Source organism: Hypanus sabinus, unplaced genomic scaffold (genome assembly GCF_030144855.1).
Source record: "Hypanus sabinus isolate sHypSab1 unplaced genomic scaffold, sHypSab1.hap1 scaffold_122, whole genome shotgun sequence".
Lineage (NCBI taxonomy): Eukaryota > Metazoa > Chordata > Chondrichthyes > Myliobatiformes > Dasyatidae > Hypanus > Hypanus sabinus.
This window is the reverse complement of record NW_026779281.1, coordinates 188,932-213,316: the sequence shown is the minus strand read 5'-3', so window position 1 is coordinate 213,316 and position 24,385 is coordinate 188,932. Positions and strand designations below refer to the sequence as shown.

General features: G+C 43.8%; 4 protein-coding genes across 5 annotated transcripts in view; 1 reads left to right on the top strand and 3 right to left on the bottom strand.

Moving 5' to 3' along the window:
- The window catches only part of LOC132386585 (gastrula zinc finger protein XlCGF26.1-like), a 146,123-nt gene that overhangs the window by 8,458 nt on the left and 113,280 nt on the right, over window positions 1-24,385 (top strand). The gene's annotated exons all lie outside the window — the stretch shown is intronic.
- The window catches only part of LOC132386582 (NACHT, LRR and PYD domains-containing protein 3-like), a 288,111-nt gene that overhangs the window by 255,725 nt on the left and 8,001 nt on the right, over window positions 1-24,385 (bottom strand). The window lies entirely within an intron of this gene.
- On the bottom strand, window positions 14,784-16,129 carry LOC132386590 (zinc finger protein 229-like; the record flags this gene model as incomplete). The annotated part of the gene is made up of 1 exon (XM_059958887.1): window positions 14,784-16,129. A coding segment is annotated over one exon (1,296 nt), but the record flags the coding sequence as incomplete, so codon positions are not given.
- Window positions 16,133-18,706, bottom strand: LOC132386593 (zinc finger protein 174-like). Its single transcript, XM_059958892.1, has 2 exons — window positions 18,494-18,706; window positions 16,133-16,640 (listed from the first exon to the last, which is right to left on the bottom strand). Exons 1-2 carry the CDS (start codon window positions 18,601-18,603, stop codon window positions 16,232-16,234), a joined length of 519 nt encoding a protein of 172 aa, XP_059814875.1. The 5' UTR covers window positions 18,604-18,706; the 3' UTR covers window positions 16,133-16,231.

Here is a 24,385-nt window from a genome sequence, read left to right as displayed (position 1 = left end):
TGGAAATCGGAAGTGGGATAGTATTGGTGCAGCATGCGAGCAAAAATGCGGGTGTTGCGGCTGCGGAAACTGCCAGCCGGGCGGCAAAGGAATGACTCTTGCTGAAGAGAGGGAACTTGTATACAAATTCATATACAAAAAAAAATCAAAGCAATAGTGATAAGGGAGAAAGAAAGGCATGAATATTGACTTCTCTAACTTCCGTTAATGCCCCTCCTCCCCTTCTTACCCCATCCCTGACATACTGAGTTGCCCATCATGCCACCTGTTCTCTATCTCCCTCTGGTGCTACCCTCCACCTTTCTTCCTCCCTAGGCCTCCTGTCCCATGATCCTTTCCCTTCTCCAGCTCTGTATCACTTTTGCCAATCACCTTTCCAGCTTTCAGCTTCACTCCACCCGCTCCGGTCCTCTCCTATCATTTCACATTTCCCCCTCCCCCACCTACTTTCAAATCTCTTAGTACCTTTCCTTTCTGTTAGTTCTGACGAAGGGTCTCGGCCAGAGACGTCGACAGTGCTTCTCCCTATAGATGCTGCCTGGCCTGCTGTGTTCCATCAGCATTGTGTGTGTGTTTGAATTTCCAGCATCTGCAGATTTCCTCGTGTTTGCACAATACTTCACATTATGGATCATATATACAAAAAAGTAAAATCAAAGCAATAGTGATAAGCGTGGACGCTGAAAAGGCATTTGATTCGGTTAACTGGAAATTTCTTTACAGAGTTTTACATAGATTTGGTTTCCATAACAATTATTAAAACTATACAGGCACTATATGACAACCCTACTGCTAGGATTAAAATCAATGGATATTTAATCAAATAGTCTTACCCTAGAAAGGGTCACAAGACAGGGTTGTGAATGGTCAGCACTCCTCCTCGCGTTATATCTGGAACCATTAGCTCAATACATGAGACAAAATGGGGAATTACTAGTAAAGGGACAGAGCATAAATCGGCTTGTTACGTGGATGACATTTTGATCTCTTTACCTGATTGATGCAATCCTTTGAACAATATGGTCAATTATCAGGATACAAGATCAACATAGATAAAACCCAATTACTTTTATATTACTATAGCCCAGCAAGAGAAATTGAAAGTAGATAACCCCGGGCATGGCAAACAGGGTCTTTCAAATATTTGGGCATCATTATGCCAAAAGATTAGGCAACATTATCAGAATGTAATTATCAGCCTTTATATATATAAAAAAATAAGGAATATATAGCAAGATGGAACCTGATTCCTTTCTTTTAGTTTCAGTTCAAAGATTGAGTCTATTATAATGAATACACTGCTCAGACTGATATAGCTCTTTCAGACCCTACCAATAGAGATTAATCAAAATCAATTCAATGAATGGAACAAGATGTTATCAGGGTATATTTGGCAAGGTAAAAGGCCTAGAGTTCATCTCAAAACTTCGCAATTAGCAAAGGAAAAAGGTGGATGTGGCCTAACTTCTCTTAGAGGTTATTATTTTGCAGCACAGTTGAGAGCTGTGATATGCTGGAGCAACCCATCGTATGACGCTCAATGGAAAAACATTGAGGAGCGGGTACTTCCCATCCCCGTACAAGCAATTTTGGCTGATAATAACTTGCAAAGGTACATAAATACTATTAATAATCCATGGGTGAAATTGACTCTTAAAATATGGAAAACTACTATAAAAGAATATAATCTCGAGGGAGATACTGCAATTCTTAAATGGTGTGCATATGACTCGGATTTTACACCAAATAAATTGGATGCTAGATTTAAGGACTGGACAGCTAATGGAATAACAGTTCTTTGCAACATAATGAAAGAAGGAACACTGTTCAGCTTTGAAATGCTGAAAGAGAAACATTTAGAAAAACAAGATTTGTATCAGTATATATAGATGCGACAGTATGTTAATAGGATGCTTAAAATTGTAACCAAGGCAAGTACGTGCATGTTAGAGCTGTTTAGAAAAGCATATAATTCAGATAGCGGTAGTAGAATTATTTCAAGCATGAATAAGGATTTGTCAAATCTTAAAATACATTTGACTTCATACATTAAAACAAAATGGGGGAAGGAAGGAGGGATAATTATATCTGAGGAAGAATGGACAACAATATGGAGGTATCAATGGAAGTGTACCAGTTCACAGAAATGGAGGGAGTTCGGACGGAAAAACTTGATAAGATATTTTATTACACCCTCTTAGGTATCCCATTATGATAGTAACCTCGCGGTTTGCTGGAGAAACTGTGGAAATCGAAATGCAAATCATTATTATATTTTTTTGTGACTGCCCTGTTATCAAAGACTATTGGAGGGGGATACACAATGCCCGACATGACATCTTTAAATGTGAAATACCTTTGGGGAGTAAGACCATATATTTTGGATATATACCTCAAGAATGGTTGCACAAATATAAATATTTAATGAATATATGGTTGGCGGCTGGTAAAAAGACTGTTACTAGGAAATGGTTATCACAGGAGAGCCCAAGGTTAAATGCATGGATGGAAATTACAATGGACATTTACAAAATGGAGAAGATAATCATAATCTGGAACAATTTGCTTCATACTGGGAAAAATGGTTTAACTACATAATGCCTCATAGGCCCGATTTTATTCTCACAAATCATTTAATATGTTGTTAAAAAAAAATCACTCCCTACTTGTACATAGTTTCTTTTCGTTTTGCTTGTTTTTTTTTTCTTTCACTCTTTTGTATAAGTGTATACCTCAGATATATTCAATGCTGAGATTTGTGACATATATGATTATATGATATATATCTACAATGTCTGAAATACAACTTCTGGAAATGTTTCTTTGACGATGAACTTCAATAAAAAACAACAAGAAAAACAGATAAAACTTTTAAGTATATATTTTCATCAAAAATGAACAGGATTCAGCACTCCATGTGTGTATATGCAATCGTGATAAGAGATACAGACCAGAACACGTACATGTGAGGCCAACTCAGAACAATAAATCATCACTCTGGAAGAAAACATTAACCAGTGGAATGAGTATGACCCTCCATGCGAGACATCCCAACGATCTGAGTAGACTAGATGGTGACAATGAAGCCTTGAGCACCGGAGTGAGAGTTGGTGACCTCTCCCCAAAAAACAAAGGGGTTCCTGGCAGAAATAAAGGACGCTTGACAAAAGGGGGAAAACATCAAAAAATACATGAAATATTAACAAACGAGGCAGTTAGTGCAGAAAATGCCAGAGAAAGCAGACACAACCCAACACATTCCAGGATCCTGCAACAGTTTAACTCAATCTGATTACTCACAAAGGTACAAACAAATGGCAAATATCATTCACCAAAATCTTGCTTTAAAATACAAACTCATGAATGCCCATCACTTCACAAAGGTACCATAAATTCAAGTCCGATACAGTTTTAGTGTCAAAATCTTACATATTATATGATAATCAATACATTATTTCAGATAGGACAATCCATAATAACCATACGGTTATAATATTACGGGATAACCAAACACGATCAACTCCCCCAGCAGATTAAACCATTCCCAACACATACATGTTCCTCAACCAGTGGAGCACCTCACCACAGTCATTGTTTGTGCCATCAGTCAGACAACCAAATTATATTCTCTGTCAATCAGCTTCCAAATGTTGCTACTCTGTCATTCGTTGCCACGCCCCGCTGCTGCTTCCCTTCTCATCATACGTTCAGAATCCAAAGCCCCACTCTCTGCCCTGTGTAGACTTCCCTCGGGTTTCTGACCCTGCTTCGTTGAACATCCGACAGGTGGTTCCCCATTCTGCTTTCAGTCTTTAAAGGACAGGGGTGTTTTCAACAAATTTTAGAAGCAGGGAAAATGACCCATAATATGGAAATGAGTCGTGAATAAGGAGGTTAACTAGCAAAGTCATTCTTCATCAGTCCAGAAATGAGAGGGGCGAAGAACATGTTGGAGAGAACTGCAGTCAGCTCGTCTTCTTCAGTCTGCAGATAACTCAAGGGGAACCTCTTCCCCCAGAAAGTGGTGACTGCAACCCATTTCGCAGGGAGAACGAGAGGGGAACAACAGGGGAGGATTTAAAAGGAGAGTCGTGGAACAGAATCAGTGGTAGGGTTTAGCAGGCCTGAGTTGACTCTCTGCTGTACACTAGCACTGTTATAAATTCAACAGATTCCGAAGACTTACTAATGAGGCCGACATTATGCAGGTGTTCCAAACTATAAGTGTACAGAAACGGAGAAAGTGCGCAGTTGAGAGAATTCGGCCTTTTCTCCTTGGAGCGACTGAGGATAAGAGGTGACCTGATAGAGGTGTACAAGATGATGAGAGGCATTGATCTTGTAGATAGTTAGCGGCTTTTCCTCAGGGCTACAATGGCTGCCACGGGTTTAATGTGCTTGGGAGCAGGTACAGAGGAGATGTCAGGGGTAAGTTTTATACTCAAGAGTGGTGGGTGTGTGGAATGGGCTGCCGGCAATGGTGGTGGAGGCGGCTACGATAGGGTCTTTTAAGAGACTACTGGATAGGTACATGGAACTTAGAAAAATAGAGGGCTATGGGTAACCCTCGTAAATTCTAATGTCGGGACATGCTCAGCACAACTTTGTGGGCCGAAGGGCCTGTATTATGCTGTAGGTTTTCTATGTTTATTTTTTTCCTTTACCCCACTTTTGTGGAATCAACAAACAGAGAGGACTGGTTTAAGGTGAGAGAGGATTGATTTAATAGGGATCCCAGGGGAAAATTATTAATCCACTCTCCCTTCCGTTTCATTGTTTAACTAACACGATGAGTGCACTCTCAGGTTGGAGGAGCAACACCTCATATTACTTCCGGGTAGCATGAGCATCGATATCTTTAACTTCTATCTCCACCTTTTCATTTCATCAACCCACACGCCAGTCTCCTCCATTATGTCTCCTCACTTCTCTCTTCTCCACTGCGGACCGTCTCCCTCTGGTTCCTCTTTAGTTTCTTCCCCATTGTCCGCTCTCCTGTCCTATCAGATTCCTCCTTTTCAGTCCTTTGCATTTTCCACCTGCCACCTCACAGCGTCTCACTTCATCTCCCCCCCCCCCCCCCCCCACTCACTCACCTTCACTCTTATCTGGCTTCACCTATCACCTACCAGCTTGGACGCTTTCCACTCCCCGCACCATCTTATACCGGCTTCTTCGCACTTCCAGTCCCGATGAAGGGTCTCGGCAGGAAATCTCTGCTTTGCTCTATCCCCTCTATAGAAGCTACCGGACCTCCTGACTTCCTCCAACATTTTGTTTATGTGACTCTGCATCTCCAAAATCTGCAGAATCTCATCGGGACAGAGTGCAGAATGCAGAGACTACATCGGGTCTCAATGATGTCGAGGAGGCCACAACTGGAAAACTGGAAACAGTGGATGACCCCGACAGTCACGATGTTGAAAAGTTGCCTCAAATGGAAGGACAGTTTGGGACCCTGACTAGTGGTGAGGAAAGTGGTCTCGGGCAGGTCTGGCACTTCATCCACTTGCAGTTCGCTTCCAGTCCACTTCACTATCGCTGTAAACCTCTCCCTTTTGTGGACAACACTGCCACTTGGTGGTGATTTGCCACAATAACAGGACCCCCGATTTGTGGACTCCATTGTCACCAGGTGGCGCTCTGCCGCAATAACGCTGAGAGACAGAAATGTAACGCTGCAGCCTGCTGAAATATTTATTCAAGATTCAGAGTTGTTTAATTCCATTTCCAGCAGGCATGTGTAAACGAGGTCGAAATAATTATTACTCCGGCTCCAATACAACACAAAAACACAATAGTAACAACATATATCCACAGCTTATATACTGTGCACGGATTGATTGTATTTTCATAAAGTGATGCTCGGCATAGGATGCCTGCATATAAGATGACAGACAGGAAACGATTAAGCAGAGGTGTTTGGTGTTGTGGAAGGGTGGGTTAGAGGGTAGAGATATTTATCAGCCTTACTGGTTGGGAAAAGTATCTGTCCCGGAGGCTGGTAATCCTGGTGAGGATGCTGAGCATCTCCCCACCAATGAGAGTGAGATGAATCGTCCATCAGTGGGATGGGTGGAGCTAGATTATGAAAATTAGGTTGGTGCTTGATCTCAAGAGAGGGAATTTGGAAAATACTAATGAGGTGCTTTTAGAATAGCTCGTAATTGTGCCCTCTTGAAAAATGTTAATTCTGGAATGGGTGTTGTCCAAAGAACCAAATTTGATTCGGGAGCTTATGGTAAAGGAACCATGTGGACATTGTGATTGTAACATGTTGCAATTCACCCTGCACTTTGAGAGGGGAAAGGTACAACAAGATGCATCTTTATTAGTAGGGCGAGGGGAACTACGGAGGCACGAGAGAAGAGCTTACCAAAGTTGATTGGAAGGGGACACTAGCAGGGATGATGGCAGAATTGCAATGGCTGGAGTTGTTCAACTTGACAGCCTCAGGGTTGAAGAGAAACACATCATATTCCACCTGCAGAGCTCCAACATGAAGGCATGAATATCGGTTTCTCCTTCCAGTAAATAAATTACTGCCCACCTTTCCTTCTACATACCCCCGAGTAACATAACTTTACACATTCTGACCACTGATATCTGGGACTTCCATATTGCTGCCAGTGTCTTCTACAGATAAGAGTGATGTACGATACTTATTCAGTTCATCAGCCATCATCTTTCACCCTCACCCCATTAATACCTCTCCAGCATCATTTTCCATTGGTTTGATATTCGCTTCTGTCTTTCTTTTACACTATATATGCCTGAAGAAAAAATAGTATCCTCTTTAATAATACTGGCTAGTTCACCTAAGTATTCCATCTTTTCCTTCTTAATGATTTTAGTTGCATTCTGTTTGCTTTTAAAAGCTTCACAATCCTCCAACTTATAGTAATTTTTGTTCTGTGCCCTCTCTTTGTTTTATATGTTGTCTTCGGTTTCCCTTATCAGCCACGGTTTTGTCAACTTACCTTTAGAATACCACTTCCACTCTGTGACTTCTGAATTGCTTCTAGAAATTCCAGCCATTGTTGCTCTGTTTCATGTTCTTTTTAAATCAATTTTGACAATTTTTCTCTCATGCCTCTCTAATTCTCTTTATTCCACATCGACTTTAGTTTCTCCTTCTCTAATATCGGGGTGAATTTGATCAGATTAAGAACACTTGCCCCTGAGGGTTCTTTGGACTCAAGTGACCTAATTAATTCCGGTTCCTTACATCACCCAATCCAGAATAGCTGATCCCCAAGTGGGCTCAATCACGAGCTGCTCTAAAAAGCATCTTGTCGGCATTCTAGGAATTCCTCCTCTTCAAACCAACACCATCCTGATTTTCCTAATCACCTGCATGACAATCCCCATGACTATTGTAACATTGCCCGTTTGGCACTCATTTTCCATCTCTCATTGTAATTTGTGGACCACATACTTACTACTGTTTTTACTATTTACATATTTACTAAAATCAGGGATTTTTTGTACATTTGCTGTTCCTTAATACTACCCACAGATTCTACACTGCCCAACGCTATGCCACCTCTTATCTACTGATTTTATTTAATATTTCACCAACAGAGTCACACAACCCCACGACCAGCTTGTTATTTCACTAAACATATAAATATCTGGGAAACAAGGGGACTTGCAGGTGCAAGAAATGGAGAGAAATTCACACAAAGTGCTGGAGAAGCTCAGCAGGTCAGGCAGCATCTGTGGATGGGAATCAACATTTCGGGCCAATACCCTTCTTTGGGACTCTTGATAACCACGTATCTGGGAAATCAACAAGCAAAGACAACAGAAAGTAGTGCAATATTGGGAAAACCTTTGACAAGATTTATTTCAAGGCTTTAAAAACTGCGGAACAGAGCTCAATAATCAACAAATACAACAAAGGCAATAAACACTTCCATCAATACCGACATTGACTTTTTTTAAATGAAAATATCTTAGTCCCATTTCGATCATAAAATTTACAAAGATAAGTAAGAACAGAAATGACAAGTTTAGAAAAGTCTATTTACACTCAAACCCACCTAGATTAACACTACCTTGGACAGAAGGAGGAAGAAGAATAACGCACATGAGAAAAAAAATCACATATGACCACAAGACACAGGATCAGAATCGGCCATTTGGCCCATCGAGTCTGCTACACCATTTCATCATGAGCTGATCCAATCTGCCCTTTAGTCCCATTCCCCCGCCTTCTCACCATAAACTTTGATGCCCTGACTACTCAGATACCTATCAATCTCTGCCTTAAACACACTCAATGACTTGGCCTCCACTGCTGCCCGTGGCAAAAAAATGCCACAGATTCACCACCCTCTGACTAAAAACAATTCTCCACATCTCTTTTCTGCATGGGCGCCCTGCCAACCTTAAGTCATGCCCTCTTGTACTAGGCTCCCCCAGTCACTCCTGAAATTGCATTCAGCAATGGGGATGGACTAATATCCAGCCTGCAGCTTCTTGGAACTTTCTCCCCAATGTGAACCCAGTCGTGTGTTACAAGGTTAGATTATTGAGTGATTATTCAGTCTGAGTAGGTGAACAGCCGCTTCCCACTGTGAACTCACTGGTGTCACTGTAAGTTGAATGATCGAGTGAATCCATTCCCACAGTCTGAGCAAGTGAACAGCCACTCCCCAGTGTGAACTCGCTGGTGACTCTGTAGGTTGAATGATCGAGTGAATCCTTTCCCACAGTCTGGGCAGGTGAACAGCTTCTCCCCAGTGTGAACTTGCGGGTGTCTCTGTAGGTTAGATGACTGAGTGAATCTCTTCCCACAGACTGAACAGATGAAATCCCTCACTGCAGTGTGAACTGACTGGTGAGTCACTAGGTGAGATGATGTGGTGAATCTCTTCCCACAGTCTGAGCCACACAACCCCATCAGTTCCATTATCCAAGTCATTGACAAACTATGTGAGAAGTAGCGGTCCGAATACTGACCCCTGAAGACCACTAATCACTGCTGGCCAACCAGAAAAAGGCCCCTTTTATTCCCACTCGCTGCCTCTTGGCTGTCAGCCATTCCTCTGTCCATGCCAGTATTACTTCTGACTTTTATCCTGTTAAGCAGTTTCATGTGTGTCACCTTATCAGATGCTTTCTGAAAATCCACGTAAATGATATCCACTGCCTCTCGTTTGTCCATCCTGCTTATGACTTCCTCGAAGATCTGTAACAGACTTGTCAGGCAAGATTTCCCTGTATAGAACTTATGCTGGCTTTGACATTATATCATTAGTCTCCTAGTACACCAAAACCTCAACTGTTATCATGACTCCACACTTTCCCAGCCACTGAGATTAGGCTAACTGGACTATAATTTGCTTTACTTTGCCTTCCTCCCTTCTCAAAGAGTGGATTGGCATTTGCAATCTTCCTGTCCTCCGGGACCATGCCAGAATCAAGTGATTCTTGACGTGTCATGACCAATGAATCTGTTATCTCTCCAGCAACCTCTCTCAGGACTCTGGGATGTAATCCATCTGGTCCAGGTGACTTATCCACTTCAAGAACCTGTGTTTGCCTCAAACGTTTTCCTTTGTAATAGCAATGGCACTCACTCCTGTTCCCTGACACTCCTGGATCTCTGGCACACTGGTGGTGTCTTCCACGGACAAGACGGATGCAAAGTACCTATCAAGTTCGTCTACCATCTCTTCCCCATTTGTACCCCATGAGCATCATTTTCCAGTGGTCCAATATCAACTCTCGCCTCCCTTTCGTATATTTTATAACTGGTTGATATTATTGTATAGTTTGCTGTCTTATTTCACCTTTCCCCTTATAGCTTTTATTTTAAATTTGCCTGTTGTTAGATATTAAAAGCTACCCAATATCCAACCTACTATTCACTTTTAATACCTTATATGCTTTTATACAGTCCTTAACTTCCTTTGTCAGACACGATAGCCTAGCCCCGCTGTTTGAGAACTACGTCTGTGGGACATATCTATCCTGCACATTATGAACTATTCCCAGAAACGTCAGCCATTTCTGCTCTGGCGTCATCTCCACCAGCATCCTCCAATCCACCTGGGGAATCACCTTTCTCACGCCTCTGTAATTCCCTTTCATTCCATTGCGATACTACACATGTGACCTGTGCTTCTGCCTCACAAATTGCAGTAGGACTTCAATCATATTATGATCACTGCCTTCTACTGGTTCCTTTACATTAACCTGCCTAATAAGATCTGGGTTATTACACAACACCCAATGTAAGATAGCAGTTCCCCGAGTAGGCTCAACCATCAGCTGCTCTAAAAAGCCATTTCGTTTGCATTCAATACATCCCCTCTTTTGCGATCTCACGCCAATCTGACTTTCCCGATCCTCCTGCAGAGTGAAGTCACCCACTACAGTTGTGTCATTAAATTTATTACATAAATGCCAAACATTCAGCAGTACCTGGGGCAGAAGTGAGGATACATGCTTTTACTAAGGAGAGAAGGGGTTTTTGAAGCGGAAAGGCCTGAAGGTAGATAAGACACCGCAGAGTTCAGAAAGAGGTGGCTGAAGAGATTGTGAAGGCATTGGAGTCATAAAACACTAAAACACAGGAAAATGCCATTCGGCCAGTCCAGTCCGTGCTAAAGCATTAATCTTCCGAGTTCCAACAAATTCCACCTGGACCATCGCCCTCCCTATGCTTCTCATCCATTGACCTAAGCAAACTTCTCTAAAAGATTACAATCATCCCTGCCACTTGCTCTGGCAGCTCGGGGCACACTCTCCCCGCCTCTGAATGAAGTTCCCCCGTAGTTTCCTCTTCAAGTGATGAGTAATGATCTATCAGAAATCACTAGATTTTAGAACGGTTCTGGTGGACCAGAAATTTGCAAATGTCACTCCAGTCTTTAAGAAGAGAGGGGGCACAAGAAAGAAAATTATTGGACAGTTAGTCTGACATTAGTTGTCAGGAAGATGTTAGAGTGTACTACGAGTGTGTTTTTTGGGTACTGTAATTGGGGAAACATGATGAAGTAGGCCAACGTCAGCCGGATTCTTTCGAGGAAATCTTGACTGACAAATCTCTTGGAATACTTTGCAGAAATAAAAGGCAAGGTAGATAAAGCAGAAGCAGTGTGTGTTGTTTGCTTGGATTTGCAGATGATCTTCAACAAGGTACCCCATGCAAGGCTGATTGAAAAAGTAAGGAGGCATGGGATCCAAGGGCACATTGCTTTGTGCATCCAGAGCTGCCTTGCTCACAGAAGACAAAGAGTGGTTGTAGACTGGTCATATTCTGCATGGAGGTCGGTGACCAGTGGTCTGCCTCAGGGATCGGTTCTGGGACCCCTACCCTTCGTGACTTTAATAAATGACCTGGATGAGAAAGTGGAGGTACGGGTTAGTAAATTTGCTGATGACACAAAGGTTGGGTTAGGTTGCAGGGGGATATTGATAGTCTGCAAACCTGGGCTGAGAAGCGGCAAATGGAGTTCAACCCAAAGAAGTGTGATGTGTTTCATTTGTTTCGGTCAAATATGATAGCATATAGTATTAATGGTAAGCCTCTTGGCAGTGTGGAGGAACAGAGGGATCTTGGGGACGGAGTCCACAGGACACTCAAAGCTGCTATGTAGGTTGACTCTGTGGTTAAGAAGCCATACTGTGCGTTGGCCTTAATCAGCCGCAGGCTTGAGTTTAAAAGCCGAGATGTAATGTTGCAGCTATATAGGACTTTGGTCAGACACCACTTGGAGTACTGTGCTCAGTCCTGGTCGCCAAACTACAGGAAGGATGTGGAAGCCATAGAAAGGGTGCTGAGGAGGTATGGGACAGGTAGTTTAGAGCAAAGCGGGAGTCTGCAGAAGGACTTCGATAGGTCTGGAGAATGCCAGCAAAGTAGCAGTTGAAATACAGTGTATGCAAGTCATGTACATTTGGTAGAAGTAATTGGGCGTAGAAAATAAATAAATGGGAGAAGCTTGAAAAAATTAGAGGTGCATAAGTGCTTGTAAGTCCTTGAGCAAGAGGCCCTAAAGATTTGCTTGTAGATTGAGTTGATTAAGGATGACAACTGCAATGTTAGCAATATAAGAGCAAGGATGTGATACTATAGCTTTATAACGCATTGGGCAGATCACTGTTGCTGTATTGTGAGCAGATTCCGACCTGTACTTACGATTTATTATCTGAGCAAAAGATGTGTTCGTATTGGAGTGGGTCTGGAGAAGTTTCAAAGAATGATTCCAGGAAGACCAAGAGTGGATGACCTGGATGAGGAAGTACGTGGGAAGGGATTCACTCAGTCATCCAACCTACAGAAATTTATCAATATCCACTGCTGCTGATTTCCACACACAAATAATCAAAAGGGATATGCCCAATCAAATAGATAATTAATCGATCAATAGCCCCCAAACAACACGGCCTAGCCGGACACATAACAGGGAACTTTAACATCTCACAACACTGGATTCAGTAATGAAACCCGTGATTAATGTTCTTGTCCCTCTGAAATTATAAGAAACGCACATTGAGGTGCATTTTAATACGAGCGCTTCCCCACAGGTGATGTCACACAGACCCCCCTCGTGGCTGACGTCACGCATGGGCTTCACACACCGGGATCTGCCCTTACGTGCACAGTGTCTTACGTCATCCATGCGCTGCTGAGCTCGGGCTTTATCAGTTTAATAGCTGGGCTAATAGTCACGTGACCAGCCGTCCCCCACAGCTGTCAACAGAGGATTCAGGGGCTGCGCTATTCCCTCTGGTGCAAAGCGATGTCAATCACTTGTTACCACCAGTCGCAGAGGTGGACAAGTCCAGAGGGTGTTACCCCCGCTGAGTTAGCCTCCCCTCCGGCCTCAAACTCCACATCACACCGGAGTAAATGTCCGTTTTTTGATTTATTTCCATTTCCCTCCAAGAGAAGTTGGGGTGTATGTGAAGCGTCTGCTGCGGCCGGAGTCTGATGTGTCGCCGAGAGGTAGGAGGAAACCACTCGGCCCATCGGTTTGATGCCAGTTCCCTGGGGAGGGAGAGGAGGGTGAGAGGGGGCGGGCAATATGTTTGTCCCGGTGGAAATCTCTGGAAATATCTGAGCCCACAGTGGTGGCGAACAGAGGGATTCACATTGGGGGGGGGGGGGGGGGAAACACCAGCAGACGGTTGACCTGCAAGTGGGGCCAATGACGGGGGTAGGATGTGAGTGTTTGGGGCAACACGGGGCTGCTGCAGATGAACATTTTTTGCACAGATGATTAACCAAGTGGTTAGAGAGTATTTGTTATAGAGTGTGCAATGAAGTTTCAACAGACTCATCCCTGAAATGGTTGGGTCATCATATGAAGAAAGATCAAATGTGATAACCCTTTCATTTAGGGAATCGAGGCCTGAGAAGTGAACACATTGAAATGCCCAACATCATTACCGGTAGAAACAGGGATCCCAGTCTCTGAAAAAGGAGGTGGATGCCGATATTTTATAATAAAACCCCTATTGTTTTACCTTTACCTCCTCTCCCAATTTTATGGTTGCCTTGGTCCTTCACACCCCCTTACCTGTTTAAGATTCAGCCCATTAGCAGCAGTCAGCAATTCATTTTTTTTGGCTTTTCGTAATGCCTTAGGGGTTGGCGCTTCCAGAAATTTATAAATGTCCATTGCTGCTGATTTCCACACACAAATAAATCAAAAAGGATTTCCCCAATCAAACTGATAATTCATCGATCAATAGCCACCAAATTTGTTCATATCCCAGACGCAGGCCCCAAATTTGTTATGAACCATAATGCTTTAGAAACAAGCCAGCAGCAATAGACTACACCTGGAGTCTGGTTTTGATGTTAAATCTGTCTTTATTAGAATCTACTTGTAATATTGCAACTTAAACAAGATAAACAGAAGTTAACAGTGTTAAGTTTATAAATGTGTGTAAATAAAACTCCCAAACTATTGAGCTCGGAGGAAACAAGGCTCGGAGTCTTGAGATGGTAAAGTATGAAAGTTCAGTTCAACTACAGAATCGGCGATAAGAGAGAGAGATTTGTAATCCAGGGTAAATGGCAAGAGAAGGCAAAAATTTCGATATTATGTAGATAATATGTAGATATATGTAGATATGTAAATATGTACATTCCTCAGGTTCCATGGTGGTAAAACGAAAGAACAGTCATTGTAGAATTTATCCGTCATCATTCCAAATCCACATACTGATTATCACCGAAAGTGACTTGTCACAAGGGGTATGTTTTCAAGTGAACTACCACACCACAGCCATTCAAGTGTTAACACATAAGTGGTCTCCTCAGGATATCCCAAATCAGATCCACTCCTATGGATCAAACAATGTGACTTCCACACATTCGATGTACATGAATCGATAATTAACCCACCCTTGTGGGCATAGGAAACTTTTAAACAGTGACTCTTGGTCACTAGTTCCCTGGTTTCAATCCTTCCATTTTTCCTCCTTCGTCTCCATTTGACTCTGAGTGTCTGTGTCCTCGGTTAAAACTAAACAAGCGCGAGCGATGTAAACAGGCTGCAAGTCAGACTGATTCACCTTCTTAATCTCTCTCTCTTAAAATGAGAGTCCACAGCAAAGGAAACCCAGGGATTCATAACAACGGCCAGTCCCCACTGTAAACTGACTGGTGTGCCAGTAGTTGTGATGACTGAGTGAATCCTATCCCACAGTCTAAGCAGGTGAATAGCTTTTCCCCAGCGTGAACTCGCTGATGATTCTGTAGGTGGGAGGACTGAGTGAATCGCTTCCCGCATTCTAAGCAGATGAATGGCTTCTCCCCAGTGTGAACTGACAGGTGTGCCAGTAGTTAGGATGACCGAGTGAAACTCTACCCACAGTCTGAGCAGGTGAACAGCTTCTTCCCAGTGTGAACTCGCTGATTCTGTATGTGGGATGACTGAGTGAATCCCCTCCCACAGACTGAGCAGAAGAACGGCTTCTCCCCAGTGTGAACTCGCTGGTGTCTCTGTAGGTAGGATGACCGAGTGAATCTCTTCCCACAGACTGAGCAGGTGAACGGCTTCTCTCCAGTGTGAACTCGCTGATGTCTCTGTAGGTGGGATGACCGAGTGAATCTCTTCCCACAGACTGAGCAGGTGAACGGCTTCTCTCCAGTGTGAACTCGCTGATGACTCTGTAGGCTGGATGAATGAGTGAATCCCTTCCCACAGTCTGAGCAGGTGAACGGCTTCTCCCCTGTGTGCACTCGCTGATGTACCAGTAAGGTCGATGACAGAGTGAATCCCTTCCCACAGACTGAGCAGGTGTATGGCTTCATGCCAGTATGAACTGACTGGTGTGCCAGTAGTTGGGATGACCGAGTGAAACTCTTCCCACAGTCTGAGCAGGTGAATGGCTTCTCTCCAGTGTGAACTCGCTGATGACTCTGTAGGTGGGATGAATCAGTGAATCTCTTCCCACAGACTGAACAGGTGAACGGCTTCTCCCCAGTGTGAACTCTCTGATGTCTCTGTAGTGTGGATGACTCAGTGAATCCCTTCCCACAGACTGAGCAGGTAAATGGCTTCTCCCCAGTGTGAAATCGTTGATGTCTCTGTAGGTAGGATGACAGTGTGAATCCCTTCCCACATTCTGAGCAGGTGAACAGCTTCTCCCCAGTGTGAACTTTCTGATGTCTCTGCAGGTCAGATGACTGAGTGAATCCCTTCCCACATTCTGAGCAGGTGAACGGCTTCTCCCTTGTGTGAACTCGCTGATGATTCTGTACATGGGATGAATGAGTGAATCCCTTCCCACAGACTGAACAGATGAATGGCCTCTCCCCAGTGTGAACTCGCTGATGACTCTGTAGGGTGGATGAATCAGTGAATCCCTTCCTACAGACTGAACAGGTGAACGGCCTCTCCCTGTTGTGAACTCGCTGATGTCTCAGTAGGTGGGATGACTGAGTGAATCCCTTCCCACAGACTGAGCAGGTGAATGGCTTCTCCCCAGTATGAACTGACTGGTGTGCCAGTAGTCGGGATGACCGAGTGAAACTCTTCCCACAGTCTGAGCAGGTGAACGGCTTCTCCCCAGTGTGAACTTGCTGATGACTCTGTAGGTTGGATGACTGAGTGAATCTCTTCCCACAGACTGAGCAGGTGAATGGCTTCTCCCCAGTGTGAACTCGCTGATGTCTCTAGGTTGGATGATGCAGTGAAACCCTTCCCGCAGACTGTGCAGGTGAATGGCCGCCCCCTGGTGTGAACACGCTGGTGTGCCATTAGGTCAGATGACCGAGAGAATCACTTCCCTGAAATTCAGCAGATGACCAGACTCTGCTCAGTGTGATCTGACTGGTGTGTCCACAGGTGGGTTGCCCGACAGAATCCTTTCTCAAACACAGAACAGGTGAATGGCCTTGCCCATTGTGAACTTGCTGATATACCTTCAATTGTGATAACCGAGTGAATCCATTCCCACTGTCTGAGCAGGTGAAAGGCCTTTCTCCTCTGTAAAATGACGGGCTTGCTAGATGTTCAAATGACCAAGTGAATCCCTCTCCACAGTCTGAGCTGGAAGGACGGTTGATTGAATACCTTGCTCCACTTCTTAAATATCTGGACAGAGACAGCAAAACTGGCGTGTTGTCTTTGAGATTCCTGAAGACAAATTTCTTCTCATTTTTTATCCTGTAAAAGATTGACAACATCCATCAATGGGTGTAGGACAACATTTCCGATGAGATTACTTGAGTTGCCATGGTTTGATTTAGTATCACACTGTTACAGTGAGGTTAAACTCAAGTTGGAAGATAAATCATCTCCTGACTGGGAAGAGTGCTGGTATCTGGAATGACCATCTATTCCCATATGCATTTCAAGTTCCAACTCCTTACAGTGCAGGGTTACAAACTGCAGCTGGATGCATATCTTGGAAGTGAGGGCATCAGGGACACTACAGGTCTTCCCATCTACCCTACAATACACCCACTAACTTGTAATAACCAGTGTGTACATAAATCTTGCACTGTGTATTTTTTTTTACCCAGTGATAAGATGTGCACAGTGAATTTTTATAGAGAGGTATTCATTTTAAGAGCTGGCAAATCACTGTCAATAGGAACATTGATCTCCTCTGGGTTCGATCAAGTTCATCTGCACTCTCACACAACCGATGCAGCTGGCCTGTAATGGGTAATGAAGGATTTTCTCACCAAAATTTTTTGCATATTGTCCATATGTGGTTTGCTTGCTAAGTTACACTTTAAAAAGTCAGATTTCCAAATATCACTCCACTTCTACCCATTTGCAAATTCTCCAGCAAGTACTGCAACACCAGAATACACACAAGTATCCCCTGAAGCCTCCCCCAACGACTGACAGTGGTGAACTCAGTGATGGCAATGCCAATGAATATGAAGGGAAGGACAGGAGTCTGTCTCATTGGAGTCTGGCACATTTGCGATGTGAAAGATACTTGCTGCCCATGACAAAGGTGTTTGATATCATTACATACCCAGAGAGAATGGGACAAAACATGTTCTCATGGGTAGAAAAGTCCAGAACAAGAGGAGGTAGAACAAGCAATAGACACAAAATGCTGGAGGAACTCAGCAGGCCAAGCAGCATCTATAGAAAAGAGTACTAATGCTGAATTCCTCTAGCATTTTGTGAGCGTTGCTTGGATTTCCAGCATCTGCAGATTTTCTCTTGTTAGTGATTGGAGATAGAACAAAGGTGATTTTCTCAACTGGTGATGTAAAAGATTTTGTTCCCTTTCTCTGAGTTGCTAATCCTTGCCTTTATTATAGCTGGAGCTCAGCTCTATCTGAGAGATCCATCGGTTCCCATTCCCTCAGCAGCCGGAAGCTCCCCGGGGCCCATGTATGGATTGTGGTGCTGAGAGACAGGGACGAGAGCAGGACTGTCCCGGGATTGTTGGCCATGGTGTCCGGATTTCACAGGAATTGTCCTGAAGTCAGTGTTTAAGATAAAAACACAGAGAATTGCTCTTATCTGTACCCGACATTTTCAAGGCCTTCTGTGTACTGCGCGCATACGTGATACTCAGGGATGGCCTCAGCCTGACGCCTGCATATTTCATCTGCACTTTAGAGCCAGCAAAATTCTTAACGCATGGCCCTCTGACACATTATGGTGCCATTAAACATTTCTGCAAGCACTGGTTCAATGACCATACCTCATTTTTTTTTATAGTGTGTGTAGAAAAAATCTGCAGCTGTTTTAACACAGAAAGTGGCTCCCATAAACAATATACTCAATATCAACGTGTATCTAATGCCAAAGTACAATGCTGTTATAAAACACAGGAGATTCTGCAGTTGCTGGAAATACAGAGACACACACATGCACAAAAAGCTGGAGGAACTCTGCAATTCAGAGAGCAACTAAGCAGCGAAGTACACAGGCTAGGCATGCTGAAGGGGCTCGGCCTAAACATTGTCTTTTTATTCCTCTCCACATTTGCTGCCTGAAATTAACCACCATTTTTTTCGGTCAACCAGTTTCCAAATGTTTCTGACCTTTCTTTTGTAGTCACATCCTGCTGGTTCCTCCTGATTCCTCCTCCTCCTCGTAAACACTGGACCCCATCTCTCTCTGGAGCAACTTTAGGTTTTTGACTCTGCACCATCGAAGATTCACTCGCTACTCTGCTGTCAGACTTTAGAGGTGCATTGTGTTTCGAGACCCCAGGTTCACTTATAGTGAGTGTCGCTTTAAGTGCTTCACTGAGGTGGGGCTGTGACATCATTCACAAGGAAAGAGAGAGAGAGAGAGAACGTCAAAACCACAGTGAGCTCATCGTCTTTTTCACCCGGGACAAAATCATGCAGGTGTATAAGATGATGAGAGGCATTGGTCGTGTGGATAGCCAGAGGCTTTTTCCCAGGGCTGAAATAGCTAACATGAGGGGGAATAGGTTTAAGCTGCTTGGAAGTAGGTACAGGGGAGGCGTCAGAGCCAAGTTTTTTAAGCAAAGAGAGGTGTGTGTGTGGAATGCACTGCCAGCGACGATGGTAGAGGTGGATACAATAGGGTCTTTTAAGATACTCTCAGATAGGTACATGGAGCTTAGGAAAATAGGTAGCTATGCGGCAGGGTAATACTAAGCAGCTTCTAGAGTAAGATACATGGTCGGCACAGCAATGTGGGACAAAGCATCTGTAATGAGTTGTGCATTTATATGTTTCCATGCAGTTCACGGGAAATCTCCTATCCCACAGAGTGGTGACTAGTTGCAACCTGTCATCTCAGGGAGAGTGAGAGGGGAACGGCAGGGAGAGATTTTGATATACGGATATGGAACAGAAACATGGGCAGGAACCAGATGGGCTGAGTGGCCTTTTTAGCGTACATTATGAGTGTGGTAGAGACAGTAAGTACCTGAGACACGGGATTTGATACAGAACTGATTTATCTTTCACAGATCCACAATATTAAACACCAATCTAGATTAAGACTAACATCAGCAGAACGGAGTCCTCCAATGCTCAGTGACCAGGGTTCAGTCCTGGGTGCGACGAGCAGCCACAAGAACTTCAGAATCAGAACCGTCCCTCATGATCCTGCAGCTGCTTTCAGTCACCGTGATGGCTAAACTTTTAACACAGAGATGACTTGAACATCCTCCCTGATGTAGGACTGCTCAGACCGATGATGTACGGGAGAAGGAAAAAAAAGAGATAATAAAGTTGTTTGCACCGTTAGGGATAAACAGAGAGGAAAAGGTGGAATGTTTCTTGAATGCATCTATTTTAATGCTGGGAACATTGTAAGAAAGGTGGATGAGCTTAGAGTATGGATTGATAACTGGAAATATGATGTTGTATCTATTAGTGAAACATGGTTGCAGGAGGGGTGTGATTGGCAACTAAATATTCCTGAATTTTGTTGTTTCAGAAGGGCAAGGGGGGAGGTATTGCAATGCTTGTCTGAGAAAATATTGCAGCAGTGCTTTGACAAGATAGATTACAGGGCTCATTTAGGGAGCCTATTTGGGTGGAATTGAGGAATGGGAAAGGTATAGTAACACTTATAGGGGTGTATTGTAAACCACCGAATTGGAGGAGCAAATTTGTAAGGAGATAGCAGATATTTGCAGTAAGCACAAGGTTGTGATTGTGGGAGATTTTAAATGTCCACACATAGAAACGTAGAACATAGGTGCAGGAGTAGGCCATTAGGCCCTTCAATCCTGCACCGCCATTCAGTATGATCATGGCTGATCATCCAACTCAGAACCCTGTACCTGCTTTCTCTCCAAACCCCTGATCCCTTTAGCCACAAGGGCCATTTCTAACTCCCTCTTAAATATAGCCAATGAACTGGCCTCAACTGTTTCCTGTGGCAGAGAATTCCACAGATTCACCACTCTGTGTGTGAAGAAGTTTTTCCTCATCTTGGTTCTAAAAGGCTTCCCCTTTATCCTTAAACTGTGACCCCTCGTTCTGGACTCCCCCAACATCGGAAGCAATCTTCCTGCATCTAGCCTGTCCAATCCCTTTAGATTTTTATACGTTTCAATAAGATCCCCCCTCAATCTTCTAAATTCCAGCGAGTATAAGCCTAGTTGATCCAGTCTTTCTTCATATGAAAGTCCTGCCATCCCAGGAATCAACCTGGTGAACCTTCTTTATACTCCCTCTATGGCAAGAATTTCTTTCCTCAGATTAGGGAACCAAAACTGCACACAGTACGCCGGCTGTGGCCTCATCTGCCATGAATTTGCCTACTCACCTAACCTCACCAAGTCACCCTGCATCCTCTTAGCATCCACACAGCTAACACTGCCACGCAGCTTTCTGTTATCCACAAAATTGGAGATGCTGCATTTAATTCCATCGTATAAATCATTATTGTAAACAACTGGGGTCCCAGCACAGAGCCTTGCAGTACCCCACTAGTGACTGCCTGCCAATCTGAAAAGGTCCCATTTACTCCCACTCTTTGCTTCCTGTTTGCCAACCAATTCTCTATCCACTTCAATACCATACCCCCAGTACCGTGCGCTTTAAGATTGCACACTAATCTCCTGTGTGGGACCTTGTCAAAAGCCTTTTGACAATCCAAATATACCACATCCACTTGTTCTCCCCTATCCATTCTACCAGTTACATCATCAAAAAATTCTTTAAGATTCACCAGACATGATTTTCCTTTCACAAATCCATGTTGTCCTATTATTTCACTTCTTTCCAAATGTGCTAGTTATTACATCTTTCAAAACAAACTCTAACATTTTACCCACCTCCAATGTCAGGCTAACCAGTCTATAATTCCCCGGTTTCTCTCTCTCTCATTTTTTTAAAAAAGTGAGGTCACATTAGCCACCCTCCAATCCTCAGGAACTAATCCAGAATCTAAGGAGTTTTGAAAAATTATCACTAATGCATCCATTATTTCTTGGGCTACTTTCTGAAGCACTCTGAGATGCAGACCATCTTGCCCTGGGGATTTATCTGCCTTTAATCCCTTCAATTTATCTAACACCACTTCCCTACTAACATGTATTTCCCTCAGTTCCTCCATCTCACTAGACCCTTGGTCCTCTACTATTTCCGGAAGATTATTTATGTCCTCCTTAGCGAAGACAGAACTAAGGTAGTTATTCAATTGGTCTGCCATGTCCTTGTTCCCTATGATCAATTCACCTGTTTCGAACTGAAAGGGACTTACATTTGTCTTAAACAATCTTTTTTCTGTTCACTTATCTATAAATCATTTACAGTCAGTTTTCCACTCTCAATCAGGAAATAGTATCGGAAAAGGGATTCCAGCTATCAGACGCTACAATCACTCTGTTAGGGTTCGAAGGCACGGAACGTACATATTCACGTACCCAGCCTCTGCAGGTGGAATTCCAGGGGAGCCAGTGTGAGGTTTCATTTACAGTCACCACCAGACGGGGGGTGTAATCTCGCAGGGAGAGACTTGCTCTGTCCGTTGGAAGTCGAGATTCTTTGCACAGTCAATGCTGTCACCCTTGTCAGGTGAACAACCGACAGCTTCCCCAGTTTCTGACCCCCAGGAGGAGGGCAATTAAATTGGACACTCCTTCTGCCAGCAGCCAACCCTCATGTGACTCTGCGCTTTGACCCTATGGGGTGCGCCACTGAGGAAAGCCAATATTATGCATCCCCCGAGGGACAGAAGTTCCCAGTCACGGTGATTAGAGAGGTTAAAGGAAGAGACGGTATTGCATTACTGGCCGAATTTCCGGATTTCCTTTGGTGACAGGCAGAACTGGTAGTTGCCCATACTGTGGCGACCCATTTCCTAGCGTATCCGAACCGACTCACAATTAGATAGCCTACGGGGGTTTGCGAGCACAGAGCTTTGGAGCCTCTGCGCCATGGGGGGCCGGTTGACAGAGGCTTAAAAGTGAGGCTGAAGTTTTCGAATAAAGTTTTTTCCTTCGACTGCAGTTACCAACTCCGTGTCTTAATTTTAGCGCTGCGTGTAGCACACCGCTACAATACCACCATTAGGATTTGCACTGGGTTCAAGCCAAAGAGCCCAGGGTTCCTGCCCTACACCCTAACAAAACAAGCCTTCAGCACCGAGGGAGACTGTGGGTCGAGTCCAGGGGTGCGCAAACTTTTTGACTTGTGGGCCACAAAGGGTTCTAAAATTTGACAGGGGGGCTGGACCAGGAGCAGATGGACGGAGTGTTTTGGTAATACACCTCATAAGAGAAAATAAAATATCATGGGATATGTAGACAACATGTGCTTTAATTTCAATTGAAAATGCATTACAACAAAATATCTGTCTTTGAAGTCCCATGGTATTTAGCTATTTATTGAAATGACTTTTAAAACACTGAAAATTAAATGAATAAAATACAGCTTTTTTAAATAGTAACAGTTACTATTTTAAAGCACTGAAAATTCTGTTATCCTTCAAGATATTATCATCATCACTCTCCTCCTGCCTGTCTTTATTTCAAAAACGGTAGGAGATGCAGGTCTACTTGTCCTGCTCTTTCTTATTCAATAGTCCCCTGTGCCAAAACTCAACAATGACCAGCACAAGGACAGAACAATGACAGCGCGCCAGTATGCAGAGCGCGTTATTTGATCTGGAGCGCATTTTTTATCTTGAGAACGTACGTGCACCTGCGCACTACTCATGTCCATCACTTAACAGCAATGACGTAACATGTAATGCTTATTGAAAAAAATATTTTCAAATGCATTTTTTACATAACACAACGAAGAAACTTATTTTTAATTTCAGTGGGAACAATGTTGTTGGTCTCCCTTTTTAGCCAGCGCATCAAAGTCTGGATTTAGTATTGTTGTGGTGATTCTCAGGATGGATCTGAGGTGTTGGTCAGTTAACTTGGATCTGTGGCTGGCTTTGTTGATGTTCATGACGCTGAACGCCTGTTCACACAAATAGGTCGAGCCGAACAAAGAGTAAAGTGCAAATGTGGAGTAATACGCTGCACCTCAACAAAGGTCAATGTGTAGCGGTGTGCTACATGCAGCGCTAAAATTACGACACAGAGTCGGTAACTGCAGTCGAAGAAAAAAAACTTTATTCGAAATCCCCAGCTTCACTTTTAAGCCTCCCTCAACCTGCCCCCCGTGGCGCAGAGGCTCCAAAGCTCTGTGCTCACAAATCCCCGCAGGCTATCTCCCTTAGCCGGAACGCTGGCTAATTGTGAGCCGGTTCGGATGTGCCAGGAAATGGGTCGCCACAAATGTATATAGAGTGCGTCATCTATTGGGAAAACGCCAGAATTGCGGGGAAAAAACGTTAACAAGGCTTATTAATATAATTTCATCAAGTTCTGCGGGCCGGATTAAAAAGCTTAACGGGCCGCATATAGCCCCCGGGCCGTAGTTTGCCCATGCCTGGTCTAGTCCAATATAGGAAGGAGTCTATGGTGAAGACGGGATATCTGGTAAGAAAACCTTTTAATGGTGGCCAATCCCATGCTGTACCCCATCTCTGTGCAATTTCAGGCCAAGAAGTCTGTCGCACCAACTGCCCCCCTGTCTGGATCACCATGAAAGAAGGACAGACTCTCCCATCCATTTAGCAATATCCCCTCAATCCCGAGGCAAATTTTTATGAGAATAGAAGCTCTTTTGTGGATCCAGCAGGATAACAATATTCTGACTATGCAATAGTGATGGGCAGTGAAGTAATTGAACAGGCCTCTTTTGAAGCAGCTGTCTCCGCCCAGAAGGCTGAGCTGTTTGCTCTGACTCGTGCCTGTATCCCAGCAACAGACTAAAGTGGGAACGTTTACACAAACTCCCGTTACGCATTTGGAATTGTACATGACTACTGGGCTCTCTGGAAACGTGGGGATCCCTGACTTTCTCTGCCCACCCCATTAGTAATGCCACCTTTGTAAACAACTTACTCACCGCTCTACAGCTACCTCGAGTTTTGTTTTG